General features: G+C 37.4%; 6 protein-coding genes across 7 annotated transcripts; 2 read left to right on the top strand and 4 right to left on the bottom strand.

The window, feature by feature from the left end:
• The first annotated feature begins 320 nt into the window (after positions 1-320).
• On the top strand, positions 321-1,210 carry LOC108812134 (histone H4-like). Its single transcript, XM_018584305.1, has 3 exons — positions 321-347; positions 523-601; positions 705-1,210. The coding sequence occupies exons 1-3, from the start codon at positions 336-338 to the stop codon at positions 1,001-1,003; spliced, it is 390 nt and encodes a 129-aa protein (XP_018439807.1). The 5' UTR covers positions 321-335; the 3' UTR covers positions 1,004-1,210.
• A 1,232-nt stretch (positions 1,211-2,442) lies between these two features.
• LOC108807458 (uncharacterized) lies at positions 2,443-3,723 on the bottom strand. The gene is given in 5 exon segments (XM_018579748.2): positions 2,443-2,517; positions 2,519-2,704; positions 3,251-3,307; positions 3,389-3,451; positions 3,541-3,723. Coding segments are annotated over 5 exon segments (564 nt in total).
• An 831-nt stretch (positions 3,724-4,554) lies between these two features.
• LOC108812132 (PI-PLC X domain-containing protein At5g67130) lies at positions 4,555-8,412 on the top strand. 2 transcript variants are annotated; one of them, XM_018584302.2, is made up of 9 exons: positions 4,555-4,573; positions 6,273-6,382; positions 6,482-6,604; positions 6,703-6,840; positions 6,948-7,046; positions 7,133-7,436; positions 7,518-7,741; positions 7,812-7,898; positions 7,992-8,412. In XM_018584302.2, exons 2-9 carry the CDS (start codon positions 6,278-6,280, stop codon positions 8,178-8,180), a joined length of 1,269 nt encoding a protein of 422 aa, XP_018439804.1. In that variant the 5' UTR covers positions 4,555-4,573; positions 6,273-6,277; the 3' UTR covers positions 8,181-8,412. The 2 variants fall into 2 exon arrangements, with proteins under 2 accessions (XP_018439804.1, XP_056845463.1); XM_056989483.1 differs by lacking the exon at positions 4,555-4,573 and adding an exon at positions 5,008-5,026.
• On the bottom strand, positions 8,385-9,879 carry LOC108837657 (F-box protein At5g67140). Its single transcript, XM_018610687.2, has 5 exons — positions 9,609-9,879; positions 9,366-9,512; positions 8,978-9,113; positions 8,785-8,883; positions 8,385-8,714 (listed from the first exon to the last, which is right to left on the bottom strand). Exons 1-5 carry the CDS (start codon positions 9,695-9,697, stop codon positions 8,499-8,501), a joined length of 687 nt encoding a protein of 228 aa, XP_018466189.2. The 5' UTR covers positions 9,698-9,879; the 3' UTR covers positions 8,385-8,498.
• A 717-nt stretch (positions 9,880-10,596) lies between these two features.
• Positions 10,597-12,224, bottom strand: LOC108812299 (uncharacterized acetyltransferase At3g50280). Its single transcript, XM_018584527.2, has one exon. The coding sequence runs from the start codon at positions 11,996-11,998 to the stop codon at positions 10,667-10,669; it is 1,332 nt and encodes a 443-aa protein (XP_018440029.2). The 5' UTR covers positions 11,999-12,224; the 3' UTR covers positions 10,597-10,666.
• A 215-nt stretch (positions 12,225-12,439) lies between these two features.
• LOC108807335 (protein ENHANCED PSEUDOMONAS SUSCEPTIBILITY 1) lies at positions 12,440-14,024 on the bottom strand. The gene has a single exon (XM_018579609.2). The coding sequence runs from the start codon at positions 13,901-13,903 to the stop codon at positions 12,572-12,574; it is 1,332 nt and encodes a 443-aa protein (XP_018435111.1). The 5' UTR covers positions 13,904-14,024; the 3' UTR covers positions 12,440-12,571.
• Positions 14,025-14,434: the final 410 nt, after the last annotated feature.

Below are 14,434 nucleotides of genomic sequence, written 5' to 3'. Positions count from 1 at the left end.
TTTTGCTGTGGATCAAGACTTATTCGCACTGTTGGATCCTTTGCAGCTTTGGGACAACAGTATTATCTCAGTTTCTAAGCTTTTTCTTATATGCAAAAATGTAAAATCTTTTTATTTCTTCGATTTCTAATTGCTTTTCTGTCTCTTTGGCACAGTCGAATGCATCTGGCTCTCCTGCATGTAATCTAATGGTTGATGTGTACTTCAGTTCCATTGCATATAACTGAGATCCACTTTCCTCTCGATTGAAGAGAGTTCAGAGTCATGGCGACCCTAAAGCCTCACGAAGTCAAAGGAGTCTCTTTGACTTATACACAAATATATTCTTGGCATAAATGTCGTTCTCGGTAACTCTCCGCCCTTTGTTCTTCGGATACAAACTGGAACTCAAAAAATTGAAACCGATTTGTTCAATTTTTCGATCCTGATTGCATGAGACGAGATACCATCATCGTTTCTTTTTTTTAGAAATGCTCTCTTTTTGATTGAATCTGTGTTGAGTCTAATCTAAGGTTTGAGCAGATGAGATTGGGGCAGGCTCCACAAGCAATTTCTTTCTTGAGCTATCTGAAGTTTCATCAAGGATTGCGAGGACCATTTCGTGAGTGAGATCTGCTTCTCATATGCAGCAAGTTCTTGAGCTATCTGAATTTTCATCAAGTTTTGATGCTGTATTATTTAATGTTATGTCTTGGTATTGGCAGTTGTGCTTTGTCCTTTGAGCGTAACAGATGGTTTGGTGTCAAGGAAGGTCCTGAGAGACAACATCCAAGGAATCACCAAGCCTGCGATCAGGCGTCTCGCTCGCAGAGGAGGAGTGAAGAGGATCAGCGGGTTGATCTACGAAGAGACGAGAGGGGTTTTGAAGATCTTTCTCGAGAACGTGATTAGAGACGCCGTGACTTACACGGAGCAAGCGAGGAGGAAGACGGTTACGGCGATGGATGTTGTTTACGCTTTGAAGAGGCAAGGTCGCACTCTTTATGGGTTCGGCCGGTTTTAGATAAACAGGTTCACTCCAAAACTTGAAGTTCTTAGGTATAATGGTGATAAGGATTGCCGTAGGTATTTGTGTAAGGTAATGTATGATCATGTCAACAAGAGCTCTAAGGGGAGAGTTAAAGTTTTTTGTGTTCTCTAGAACTTGGGTTTATTTACAGACAGAACTCTGTAACCTGTAATTCTTTTTGAATTTATGCAAAAGTTAACCCGTGGAATTGATATACGTAGCGGAAACAATCTATTTACTGAGTATCCTCACAACGTTATTATCTCTAAGACCAAAAGAATTATGGTGGTGTGGTGGGCAAGAGAGGTCCTTCAAGATGTTTGCTTTTTATCTTTCTGATCAAAGACATGGGAGGAAATAAATCAGACGTATGATCAGTTGGTAATGTATGCTAACGTATATCTTAACCATACACTTCTCCAGTTCAAAACTGTTCTCGCAAATCAAATTCACTGTATACTAAAAACAGCTTCGGAAACAAACAAGCTCACTCACACATGACACATATAATTCTTCTTTATGTTTAGCTCTTGCAATCAACTCCTCGCACAAAGCATTTCTAAAAAGCGTACATCATTATCATACGCATCACTTGCAGTTAACTAACACACAACAAAAACTTACAAAATTCTTAAAAACTTGACCAACAAGTAAGGTATAGATACGCGTGGACCATATACTTGGGGTAATTAATATTTCTTTTCACATGTTTAAATAAATAATAAAAATAAAAAATAAAGTAAAATATCAATAAATTCAATGACACAAAAATTGTTAAAAATTAAATTTTTGCATTTTAACCTAATACTTGCAAATTCTCCATTTCCTATCATAGTTAAAATATATAAAACAATTATGTTTCATGATATTTAAAAAAAATTGAGATATACTTATGATATCTAAAAAATATAGTAAAAAAAATTAATGTTACAAGAGTACACTTATTATTTTCAATATTCATTAAAATTTGAGATATTTATATATTTTACATTCATTCACATACCCGCCCGTAGGGCGGGTTAGCCCCTAGTTAGAAAAACAAAAATTCTGTTTTGTTTTTTTTCATAAAGTGGGTGTTGTCTTGAATGATATTAACTTGCAAAAATTTCGGTAATTTTTTTTTTTTTTGCGATGTTCTTATCTTCCTTGTGCTTTTAAGGAAGCTGGTTTGGTCTGAACGAGAAGTGGATGGTAGACTTTTTTTTGGTTACGAAACTCATATATTGATTAAACTACCGAGTACCGAAACTTAAACAAAAGAAACCTTTTTTTTTTTGAAACACAAACAAAAGAAACCGAGTACCGAAATTTTAAACAAAAGAAACCATATTATTCATTAAACAAAAGAAACCTTTGTCCCAGAATAAAAAAGAAAGAAAAGAAACCAATGTTGGCAATTCTTACAAATTCAAATACTCAGCATCATGAAACAATTAAAGAGCTTTTTGCTTGCAAAGAGGACACTCGTTCTTGACCATTTATCAGTTCTTGATACACTCGAAGTGAAAAATCATGCCCACATGCCAGCTTAGAAGCGTCATCATTGTACTTAAGTTCATCAAGACATATCACACATTTCTCCGCTTCACCAGAACGATCTTCATATCTTCTTCGGTTCAGATTCCCATCAATGACCGCATTAACGTCTAAACCAGAACCGACATCTCCTAGCTGCTCACTATTGAGCATAACTTCCTAGAGGAAAATGAACAAATAAACTTCCGAATATATATATGGTTACAGAGTTTTATATTTAGTACCACACCTATATATATATTCCTTTAGGTTTTACAACTATGATTCAAATGTCCATTGAGAAAAATAACAAATGCAGTATAACCAATAAGCCACTTATATATTAACATACGATACACCTTTTATTTTATTTTATTTTATTTTATTTTTATTTTCACTATACCTCTTCGTGAAGTTGAGCTCTTCATGTGATTTTATTTCAAATGAATTCTTCTGTATGTATAACTTTTGAATGTATAAACTTACAGTCTTAAATTTATTACCAACTTATATATATATATATATATATATATATATATATATATTCCTTTTAGTTTTCTACAACTATGATTCAAATTCATGTCCACTGAAAAATGTTTTACAAATGCAATATAACCAATTAAATTACCAATAATCAGCAATATGTTACATACAATATACCTTTTTATTATATATATATATATATATATATATATATATTCCTTTTTATATATTGTTTCACTATACCTCATACGTGAAATGTGGTTCATAGGCCATCAATGTCTGTAACCACTGCTCTTCTTCCTATATATTTTCAATAAGTCTATATTATTCATCCAAATGCTTAATATCTCTAAGAAAAACTTGTAGAAAGTAGATTATTACCATTGGTATTTCAACTGGTCCATAGGCTTGCTGTGTCTGTACCCACTGCTCGTCTGTTTCTTCCTATACATTTCAATAAGTCTATATTATTCATCCAGATGAAAAAAATGCTTAATATCTCTAAGAGAAACTTGTAGAAAGTAGATTATTACCATTGGATATATCACTGAAATTGGATGAGGCTCTATTGTCAGACCACCATGGTTCATCTCAACCAGTGGTAGTAAGTTAGCATTAGCATCAACGGTCGGATAAGTGTCCGACATCTGCCAATCATCTCCGTATAATAACTGTTCGAAGCTTAATGGAATATCTGATTCCGGAAAATCATTCATGTTTTGGTCCATATATAATTCTGAAAGCAAAGATTATCTGGTTCAAATTATTGGAAGGACTAAACAGAGGCATGCCAATAAAGATATATTCATACCTCAAAAGATTTTGATATGGAAGGGATAACTTGTAAGAGAGTGTTTTGATGAACAAATACTTAAATAAATTATAGCTAGGGAGTGCTGATCACAAGCTTATAAACACACGTTGTTTTTAGCTGAAGAACCTTTTGTGTATCACTAGATGGTTTCGAAGCACTCTATGTCATTGTGATATATGAGATACGTATATATACGAGGAACCATGGTTAAAGCATTTAGCCACTTTAAGCAAAATGATACACAACAATAAATGTGAGTAAAATAAATTTACACTTGTAGATTTTTTTTTGGAGTCTAAAGAAAATAACAAATAAAGATAGCTAACAAAAAATGGAATCACCACTCAATTCTAGAAAGTTATATCCTGTATTAGCTAATGTATTTTATTAAATGGGAATGTTTTTTTATAGAATATATTGACCAACTGTATTTCCTTAATAAAAGATACATTTTGGATTACTTAATAGAAAATATCAATTCTATAAAAGTGATAAATTAATAAACGTGTGGCTTACTTTGTTCTTTGATAATGCTAGATACTGCATACACAAAGTTCACAAAAAAAAATTCATTTAGGTGCATTTGGTGATTTGCAATCTGTCAATGGGCATATGTGTAAATATAAAATGTTAAAGCCTTAGTCCAACAAAACGCGAAACCTTTAGAACAGCAAACCAAAACAAGGTGATGAGATCAGATCCGTCGGTGGAAGCTTTTGATCAATTGTTAAGGAGCTCTCCATTGAATTCGGGTTAAATTTTTAAAAACTGTTGAATCTTGTACTCGTGTTTCATTGTCTGTTCTCTTGTATTACTGTTTGCCTGGTAGGAATTTTTCATGTCTAGCTAGCTTTACGAAGTGTGTGAGAGTTCGTGTAGAAATCTTAAAAGATATATATATCACCGCATAGATGATGTAGAGAAGATATTTCGATGCTTGGATTGATTCTTAGTACCTTTATGCATTTGTCAATATTTGGGTTGTTACATCGTATGCTTGCTAGTGAAGCTTTTACCAAATGCCATGTTAGAGATGTCACAGAGCAAGGGTTGTTTGTGTGAAATATGCTTTTGTGATTTGTGCGAATAGTTTTACTATGGTTGATGTGATGAATACATATATGGGGAACCATGTAACAGAAATCTAACAAGGTCCGTAATGGTGATTGGAGACATAATTAAGCTCCATTGACACATCGGGTAAAGTAAGTTCTCTGGTACGTTGTTTGGCTTGTGATGATCGCTCATGTATACACGTTAAAATATGACACGGTATTCGTTGGTTGATTTAGTTTCACGTATTGCTAAAGTCTAACTCGTCTGGAAACGCATGCATAATGGTTGTGGAAATACAAACATATATAGGAATTAATGGTGAACCTGCTTTAGTTTTGCATTGATAAGGTTAGGGATAATTGCCAAAACGTATGAATTTTGGTGCAGGGAATAACATAATTGTGGTTGTCTGGATTATATATTGAATATGGGCAAAAACCCTGAGCCCTCTTCGATTAGCTAGGCACTTGTGAGAATTGCTAGTAGTGCTGCCAATTTCTTATATCTAACTTTTTTTTTCCTTTAAAGAAGTAAAAACCTGAGTCTCCTCCATGTATTAACAGTAACCTCATTCTTAGGATCGTAAGAAATCTAGCAAATTTATATGTTTTGAGACTAATTAATACCAATTCTTAACTCTTAAGTCATTATTTTTTAGGGATTTAAAGATGATCTGAAGATTTCTGTGTGTGTTTCTTGTTAGGGTTCTAAATCTTTGTAAAATGATCTTCAAATTTCAATAATACTACATGAGAAGATGATAAGAAAACATGTGAGTCCCCACGCATGTGACCACCGTTGCCAAAGTAGAAAAAGATATCAAATAATATATATAGTCCAAGGTCAAGACAATGTCATGCTGTCACTTGGAGAGAAATGATTAGTGAAATGCTTTTTGTGGAACTTATTTTTGTGAAATGCTTGTAAGAGAGATTTACGAGAGACCTAATTAACACCACAATGCGATGATTTAATCTAGCAAAAATTTATTCAACAAAGATACTCCATTAATGGTTTGGTATACAACATTAGAAACTTGCAATCTCTATGTGTCATCATCATTGATGTTAAAAGACTGTATTTTAGTCCATAATTGAACTACTTTTTGACGTGTGTTATCTTCTTAACCTGAGTTTTATATCAGTCTGGTGGGAAAAAGATTCAACATTGTCGAAGAAAACAAACAAACACACAAAAAAAGCTAAACTTTTTCTTTTATTGTATAAATCCATATCTCGGAGGAGACAATTACGTTTGGTTAACAAATCAATGAAGCCCGCGTTTTATTACCTAAAACACACTTTTGTCTCTTGTCTTAAAACCCCAATCAATCAACAGTAGATCGAAAACATCATTCACTCACACTGATTTCTCTCTCTCTCTTTCTCTTCGAAGGAGCGATGTCGGCGTGCACCAACGGCTTAAGCAGAGCCGTAACACTCTCTCTTCTTCTTCTTCTTCCCTTCTTATCCCTTTCCTCTGCTTGCTCTAATGGGAACTGCCAGGTTCTTGATCCTCCTTCTCTTTTGTTCTTTCTCTTGTTCATTGTTATCAAATTGGGTCTAAATCTTTTAGGGATCTTGCTGATTTTTTTTTTGTCTCAGATGCTGGAATCATGCTCCTCAGCCACTGACTGTGTCCCAGGTCTATACTGTGGGAACTGTCCTGCCGTTGGAAGAACCAATCCCATTTGCACAAGAGGCCAAGCCACTATCCCTACTTCCATTGTAAGATTTCCTGATTTAGATCATTTGGTTTACATCAAAAAGTTTTCAACTTTGAAGATGGGTTTGGCTAAAAGATGTGTTTTTTTTTAACTGTGTAGATCAATGGATTGCCTTTTAACAAGTATACATGGTTAATGACTCATAATGCTTTCAGCAATGCAAATCAACCGCCTTTGCCAGGTGTTCAGAGGCTTACATTCTTCAACCAAGAAGATACTGTTACTAATCAGCTTAGAGTAATAAGGAGGAGGACTCTTCTCATTACTATTTTTACTCTGTTTCTTATTTTTGTGGTAAAAAAAACTCTTTTGAATGTTGGTTTTACATTTTTTTTTTGCTGTAGAATGGAGTTAGAGGACTAATGCTGGATATGTATGACTTCAACGACGATATCTGGCTTTGCCATTCCCTTAGAGGCCAATGTTTCAACTTCACCGCCTTTGTAAAAAAAAAAAAAACTTATCTTTCATCTTACTATATTTAGAGAATCCAAAGCTTTGAAACTTTGTTTTGTTTTCCTTTTATCAGCAACCTGCAATTAACACATTGAGGGAAGTTGAGGCATTCTTGACTCAGAACCCAACGGAGATTGTTACCATCGTTATTGAGGACTATGTGCACAGACCTAAAGGCTTATCAACTCTGTTTGCTAACGCTGGTCTGGACAAGTACTGGTTTCCCGTTTCCAAAATGCCTAAAAGGGGAGAAGACTGGCCTACTGTGACTGACATGGTGCAAGAGAATCACAGGCTCTTGGTTTTCACTTCTGTTGCTGCTAAAGAAGAGGAAGAAGGCGTTGCTTATCAGTGGAGATACATTGTTGAAAATGAATGTGAGTTAATCATCATCATCACTCTCAAACAAAGTTTGTCTCTTTTTCATCCTTTGACCTTTGCTATGATTGTGTTAAAAGCTGGAGATCCAGGGGTGAAGCGAGGTTCTTGTCCGAACAGAAAAGAATCACAACCTTTGAATTCAAAAGGTTCATCTCTTTTCTTGATGAATTACTTCCCGACGTTTCCGGTAGAGAAAGATGCTTGCAAGGAACACTCAGCTCCGCTTGCTGAGATGGTTGGGACTTGTCTCAAGTCAGCTGGGAATAGAATGCCAAACTTTCTCGCCGTTAACTTCTACATGGTACTGAAATGAATCTTTTAGAATATGACAGCTTACTGCGAGTTTTACTAACAAAAAAAACACATTGCAGAGAAGTGATGGAGGAGGCGTTTTCGAAGTTCTAGACAGAATGAATGGACCTGTTATTTGCGGTTGTGAAACCCTTGCTGCCTGCCAGGTAATGATGACTAGCTTCTTTATTCACTGGAAATTTGTGGATATTTAAAAAAAAATGATATCTTTACAAGCCTATAAACTCTTGATGTTACAGCCAGAAGCAGCTTTTGGTTCTTGCAAAAATGTTACTCTTCAGACGAGAACACCAGACATGGAATCAACGGCTGGGACCTACTCAGGTTCAGTTCAGTTCTCGAGATCCTTAGCTGCTGTCGCCTATTCACCAAACACCATTCTTGTCTTGTGCTTCTCATGGCTTCCATTGATAGTGTTTTTGCTATGACAACAACCAAACCAAATTCCACTTCTAGAGATGAATGAGGATATATATATGAAATGCGTTAGAAAAGAAAAGAGTTTTCTGATTTTTATTCTTGTTATTTTAGACTACTGCAGATTTTTATAGTCAGAAAGCCTGTGTTGTATGTGTGTGTGTCTTCAGCTTCTGTTGAATATTTATGCAACTTATATATAAATATATAGAATCTTTACTGAATAATTTATATAATATTTTTTATTGATAAGAGAACACATAAGGGAAATGTAGATTCCATTTTTTTTATGAATTACTATATACAAAGCAAAGCAAAGCAACAAAAGACTAGACAGCATGCAAGAAAGGTGGTGGATTCTGAGCATTGAGGAGAAGTTGAATGGGTTTGATCTGAAGTGCAGGACTGATGGTAAGCAAAGCAATGAAGCAGTCCACAGGAACTCTAGTTCCCCACAAGTTGAGAGATTCTAGTTTTCTGCATTTGTTGACAAGAACAAGAAGGCCTCTCTCTGTCACATGGCGGCAACACCACATGCTGATTGTCTGCATAAAAGAAAACAGTTTTATGACTTCAGACAAAACAAAATATTAGACTAATAATCTGATGGGTTACCTTGAGATGATGGCAGCGTTCTGCAATGGCGAAAAGGGACTCGTCGGTGATGAATGTTCCTCCAATGTTCAGATGCTGCAAGGAAGACGTTCTTGATACCTTATCATCAAACCAAGAAATAAAAGATTCTTTTTTTAAGATGGTAAAAATGAATATTCAAGAAAGATTCCAATTTTAAGGCAAATACATTTACCAGTTGAACAACGCCAGAATCAGTAATGGCTGTCATGCCCCATAAAGAGATTGAGGTTAAATTGGCTACACATCTAGCGGAAGCTATTTGGTAAAGACCATTATCAGTTACATGACAGCCCCATCTGCTTCTAGATCTGCAAAGCACACACAAAAACATTAACTATATGAAGAGAACAGAGCTTTTAGTTCTGTAGTGTATTGACTAAGTCAATGTCCTCTCAAAACCCTAAAGGTAAAGTTCGAAAACTTGACCAGAATTTAAGACAAAAATCTATACAAAAACCCACCAATGTTTTAGACTCTATATATGGATGTAAATCCACCATTGAAGGTCAAAATCAAGCTCGATCATAAAAACAAACAACAAGGACATAGAGAGAGATTACATGTCGAGTTCTCTGAGATTGTAAGCAAGATGAACGAGGCGAGAAGTGGAAGCATCGTCCATTTTCCAACCAGCAAAGCTCAGAGACTCTCTTCTCGCCATTGATTGGTTCACAGCTTTTCTCCATTTCTTACAAACCCCACTTGCCCTATAAACCCAAAATTATCAAAAACTTCAAATTAGTTTCCTTTAATGAAAAGAAAAATCAAAATCAAAACTTTTGTAACGATCATGAAACACTTACTGGGCCAACTCGGTGAAAGAGGTAACCAGAGAAAATATATAAGCAAGAAGGTGTAAAGGTAACCGATCAATCGCTGCTTCTTCATCCATGACTTTTAAGAACTTGTTGAATGATTTATTTGCAGAAAGTTTTCTCAATACATTCACAAGACAAGATTGTATTTATGCAAATCTCTTCAATAGTTTTTCATCATAATTACAGAGGAATAAGAAGAAAATGTTGTCATTTTCTTAGTTTAATGTAGAGAAGATGTGGTCATCGTTCCGTCATACTTTTTGAATCTTTACATGATTCATTTAATTTAATGTTTTTTTAATATTTAAAGGTCCAATATTTTGCGTGGGAAAGTACTCTCTAGAGTCTAGACTCCGTCTTTCTCTTTTATACGCCACGTGGCACGTGCCACACCCTAAGGTTCCTAATCAAAATCCTTAATTTTCATTTTCACGCATAAATACTCTTTTTTTGTGTGTTAAAATGTTCGACAGATACGATTGCTATAATTTGACGTAACGTTGTTATCTGTTTATTATTATTATTTTTCCTTGCATTCTGTATGTTTCGTCTCCAGTGGGCTTTTGCAAGAAGTACACGGTTGTTCAATAGTCTATTTATTTTTATTCTTTATCAACGCTTCATTTATATGTAAGTTATTCATTAGTTTACATAAACAGAACGACTTTTAGTTTAGCTCACAAATATTCATTGAACTTTCTTATATACTCTCTCACCATTTGTAAGCATTGACCTGCCTAGAGCATGATTTTGAAGCCCACCCACAACATGACATGATCAATATCAATACGCATAAAAGATTTACGAGTTTGCCACTACCTCTATTTCCCGGTTAGGCTCAAACCATACATAATCTGTTTACCAAACCAAAATCGATGTGGTACAAGGATTAGCCCGTGAGCCACCGTTGCCTTTTGCCTTTAGATTTCAGTTACGAATTCGGTTCTACTAATCTTGAAACGAACAACCCAAATAAACATATAAGTACACCACTTTTTTCCTTTATTCAAGAAGCGAATTACATTTCATTTCAATTATGTTACTTACACAACACACGCATGCTCTATAAATTCAGCATCAGCCGATAACTTCTCCAAAACGTGAGAAGATAAACAAGTTTGAATCTCGATGTTTCCTTCTTCAGTTCCAGGATAAACAATGAGCTTCCCATCGCTGGTATTACCCGGTCCAGCTCGAACCGCAATCGGTTTACCCCAACCGAAATCATTTCCATACACATTAAACCAAGGAGAGCTAGCAACGATCACAGAATTACTCACAGCCACATGTTTCGGTATCTTCGGGTCCTTCACCCAATTCTCAGCGAACGCTCTGAATCTTTCATCCGTCTCCGACCCAACGGTTTTGTTTATCTGCAACGCGGCCCAGCCCAGCCCATTTCTAAGCATTTCTCCCGCGGTCGTCGTCGCAGTCGCAAATCCGACGACGTTTCCGAAACACTCTTTATCAAGCGGAGGGTTTAGCCTTCGTCTCATATCCATCAGTAGCTTGCAACGAACCACTTCCTCCGGACTCAGATCACTGTTTTTGATTATCGATCGCCACATATGGGCTGCAACCGCTTGAAGCGAGGATATTTTCCGATCACCGGAGCTAACCTCTCCGTTTGCTTTCGATTTGAGCTCGGAGATGTTTCTCCTCGCGAATCGAAAGACCTTCTCCTGTAGCAACGGCGAAGAAGCAGCCGGAGAAGACGGTGTTGGTACCGTCTCCGAGATCGGGATCCGAATCGGGTGATCGATCCCGTCGAGAAACCAGCCGCGGAGAAGCAAAGGTGGGAACTTTTTGTTCCGGTCAACTCCTCCGGTGGAGCAAATCTCCGACCAAGCGTTGAAGAAGCTCCAGAAGGAGGATCCGTCTGCAATCATGTGGTTATATCCGAACGCGACGAAGACTCCGTCTTTTAACTCCGTTACTTGGAACGCGATCAACGACTCTGATACCCCTTCGCAGCTCTTGACTCCGTTCGCCGGGAAAAAACGATGCAAGTAGTCGGGGACGATACCGTTGACCGGTTCTAGAATATCACTCACCGAGACGGTTTGAGCTGAAGCGTGGATGAATTTGACACCTGAGCCATCGCAGTCTACGAGGAACGACGCCGTCTCTTCATGCTCTGTCTTGACTAGTCGGCCGGCAAATGGGTAGAAGATCTTCAAGGCAACGGAGAGAGAGGTTTTGAGTTGGGAGATTATATCTGTTTCCGGGTCGGGTTTTGGAAAGAGAAGACCTCTTTGTGGGTATTCTGCTCGAAGGAAGAAGAGATCCCATGGAGTTAGATGGATCTTAACCCGATCCGTATCTGATCCGTCGGGTCGAACTATGGTTTTTGAGAGCACGACAACATCTGCCATGTCTTGTTTGTCGTTTTCTCTTCTGGAGGTAATTTGAAAGAAAAAAACAGTGTTGTAGTGAGTGACAACAAGAGTGTGTATATCTAGATCCCGATCTCACCTACACACATATCCACCACGTGGTCTAATTACATGGGCTGGTTTGATTGTTATTGTCTTATTAAGTCATAACTTGCAGGCCCGTTATCTGTTTTCATCCAAGTATTTTTATGGGTTTTTTTCTGTATATCTCTAAATGTTAGTATTGATTTATTTAGTGGTGTTGCATTTTCATCATAGGCAGTAGAGAGAAATGTAAGCTGAAAGGTTGATGATCAAGGGGCCCATGGACAGTCCCTGCTGCGGTGAACATCTGTGTTTCCTACAAAAGATATACACAAAAGCTACTTTCAAACCAAAGAAATTTTTTTAAATCAAAAACCAAAGAAAATTTATTAAAACTTATTTTTAAAATGTTTATGGCCATCTGAATTTCATGTAATCAGGTTGATGAATTACAAACAATCAGAAAAGGGAGGAAACACACATTTTAAATTCGATTCGAATTGTCGAACCAAACCATCATAATCATAATCATAATACAATGCTCACATACTCTTTAAATTCAACATCGTCTGATAGTTTCTCCATTACTTGAGGCAGTAAGCAAGCCTGGAAATCAAGACTCCCTTCCTCAACTCCTTGGAACACAACCAGCCTCCCGTTCACATACGGCGGCCCAGCTCTCGCAGCAACCGGTTTACCCCAACCGAAATCATTTCCATACACATCAAACCGGTGAGAACTCGTCACAACCAAATCTCTACCACCAACGGAAACCGGAATCTTCACATCTCCCACCCATCTCTCCGCAAACGCTCTCGCGTTCTCATACGTCTGCGACCGCTCCATCTCGTCTATCTTCCCAGCCGCCCACCCTACTCCATGCTCCATCAGCTCACCGACCGTCACTCTAGCTATCCCCGTCTGACTCACGTTCCCAAAACACTCTTCTCCAAGCGGTGGACTCAGCCTTCTCCTCATGTCTATAGGTAACCTGCAATGAGTCTCTTCCTCTCTGCTCATCCCACCGTGCTTAGCCAACGAACACCAAACATGTCCTAACACAGCTTGAAAAGACGAGACTTTCTCATCGTTGGCTTTAGCTTCAAGTCTCAAAACATTCTCCTTGGTGACATGAAACATCAGCTCCTGCAAACCAGTCGATCCCGCGTAGCTAACTGCTTTCGCCTCAGGGTCTGGGATACGGATTGGGTAATCAATCTCGTCAAAGACACAACCTTTAAGCTGAAGACGAGCTTCAGAGCCTAAACCACCACCACCCTTGGAGCAGATCTCCGACCACGAGTTCAAGAACCTCCAGATCGACTCTCCGTCAGCTACAGTAGAGTTGTAACCGAAACCGATAAAGATGCCATCTTTCATCTCAGTCACTTGAACCATAAGCAGAGATCTCGAGACACCGTCGCAGTTCTTGACCCCAGTAGCTGGGAAGAAGGAGGTGAAAGCACTCGGGACAAAAGAAGAAGAAGATGATAATCTGAGGATATCACTGACCTCGATGTTTCTAGCCGCGGCGTGGACGAACTCCACACCTGAACCGTCGGGGTTGATGTGGAAAGAGACGGTGTCGGTATCGTCGTTGTTGTGTACCTTTACGAGACGACCAGCTAGAGGGTGGAAACGATCAAGCGCGAGGGAGAGTGAAGTTTGTAGCTTTGAGAGAAGTGTGTCGATTTTTGGATAAGGTTTGGAGTAAAGAAGACCTCTTTGAAGGTAGCCAAAGCGAAGACGAGCGAGATCCCATGGGAGGAGATGAATCTTCTTCTTGTTGAAGGAAGTTGATTTCTTGGCGTTTCTGGGGATTACTATGCTCCTTGATATCACCACGAGATCTTCTTCCATCTGTTTAGTTTGTAATTAATGGAGGTCTTTTAGTTACGTGAGGCTCTGTTTCTTTTCTACGACTAGTTTTTTTTTTTGGTGATCGATCATTGTTAATTCTCTTTTAGAACGACCAAAAAAGGTGTGAAAGTTATGGGTCTTTATTTTATGTTGCTTTGTGACTCTGTGTGCCCCCCAGAGATGCTTTCAATTATTTTTAATTTTTTGGCGTTTTGGTAAGTGAGTACTAAAATCTGTATGATTGGTTCTATGTCGTTATCACTTTATCTTTAGTTTATCAACTTGATAGTGATACTAGTAATATATACAATACATGTATCAAATTATAGTGCAAGACACATGTATATCAAGTGATTTCACAATTATAAAGAACATATATTCTCCATTAGCTCTAAATTTTAAAACTCTAATTATAAACGTACCAGAATTAGATCTGCGTTTTTAAAGTGGACGATTATTTTTTTATGACTAAAAAAATTATCCGTTTGCTTAACATATTTCGTATTGACTGGAATTTTATTTCTGATAATC

This window comes from Raphanus sativus, chromosome 6, assembly GCF_000801105.2.
Source record: "Raphanus sativus cultivar WK10039 chromosome 6, ASM80110v3, whole genome shotgun sequence".
Taxonomy (NCBI): Eukaryota; Viridiplantae; Streptophyta; class Magnoliopsida; order Brassicales; family Brassicaceae; genus Raphanus; species Raphanus sativus.
The sequence above is the reverse complement of the archived record's forward strand: the minus strand, read 5'-3'. Positions and strand labels throughout refer to the sequence as shown.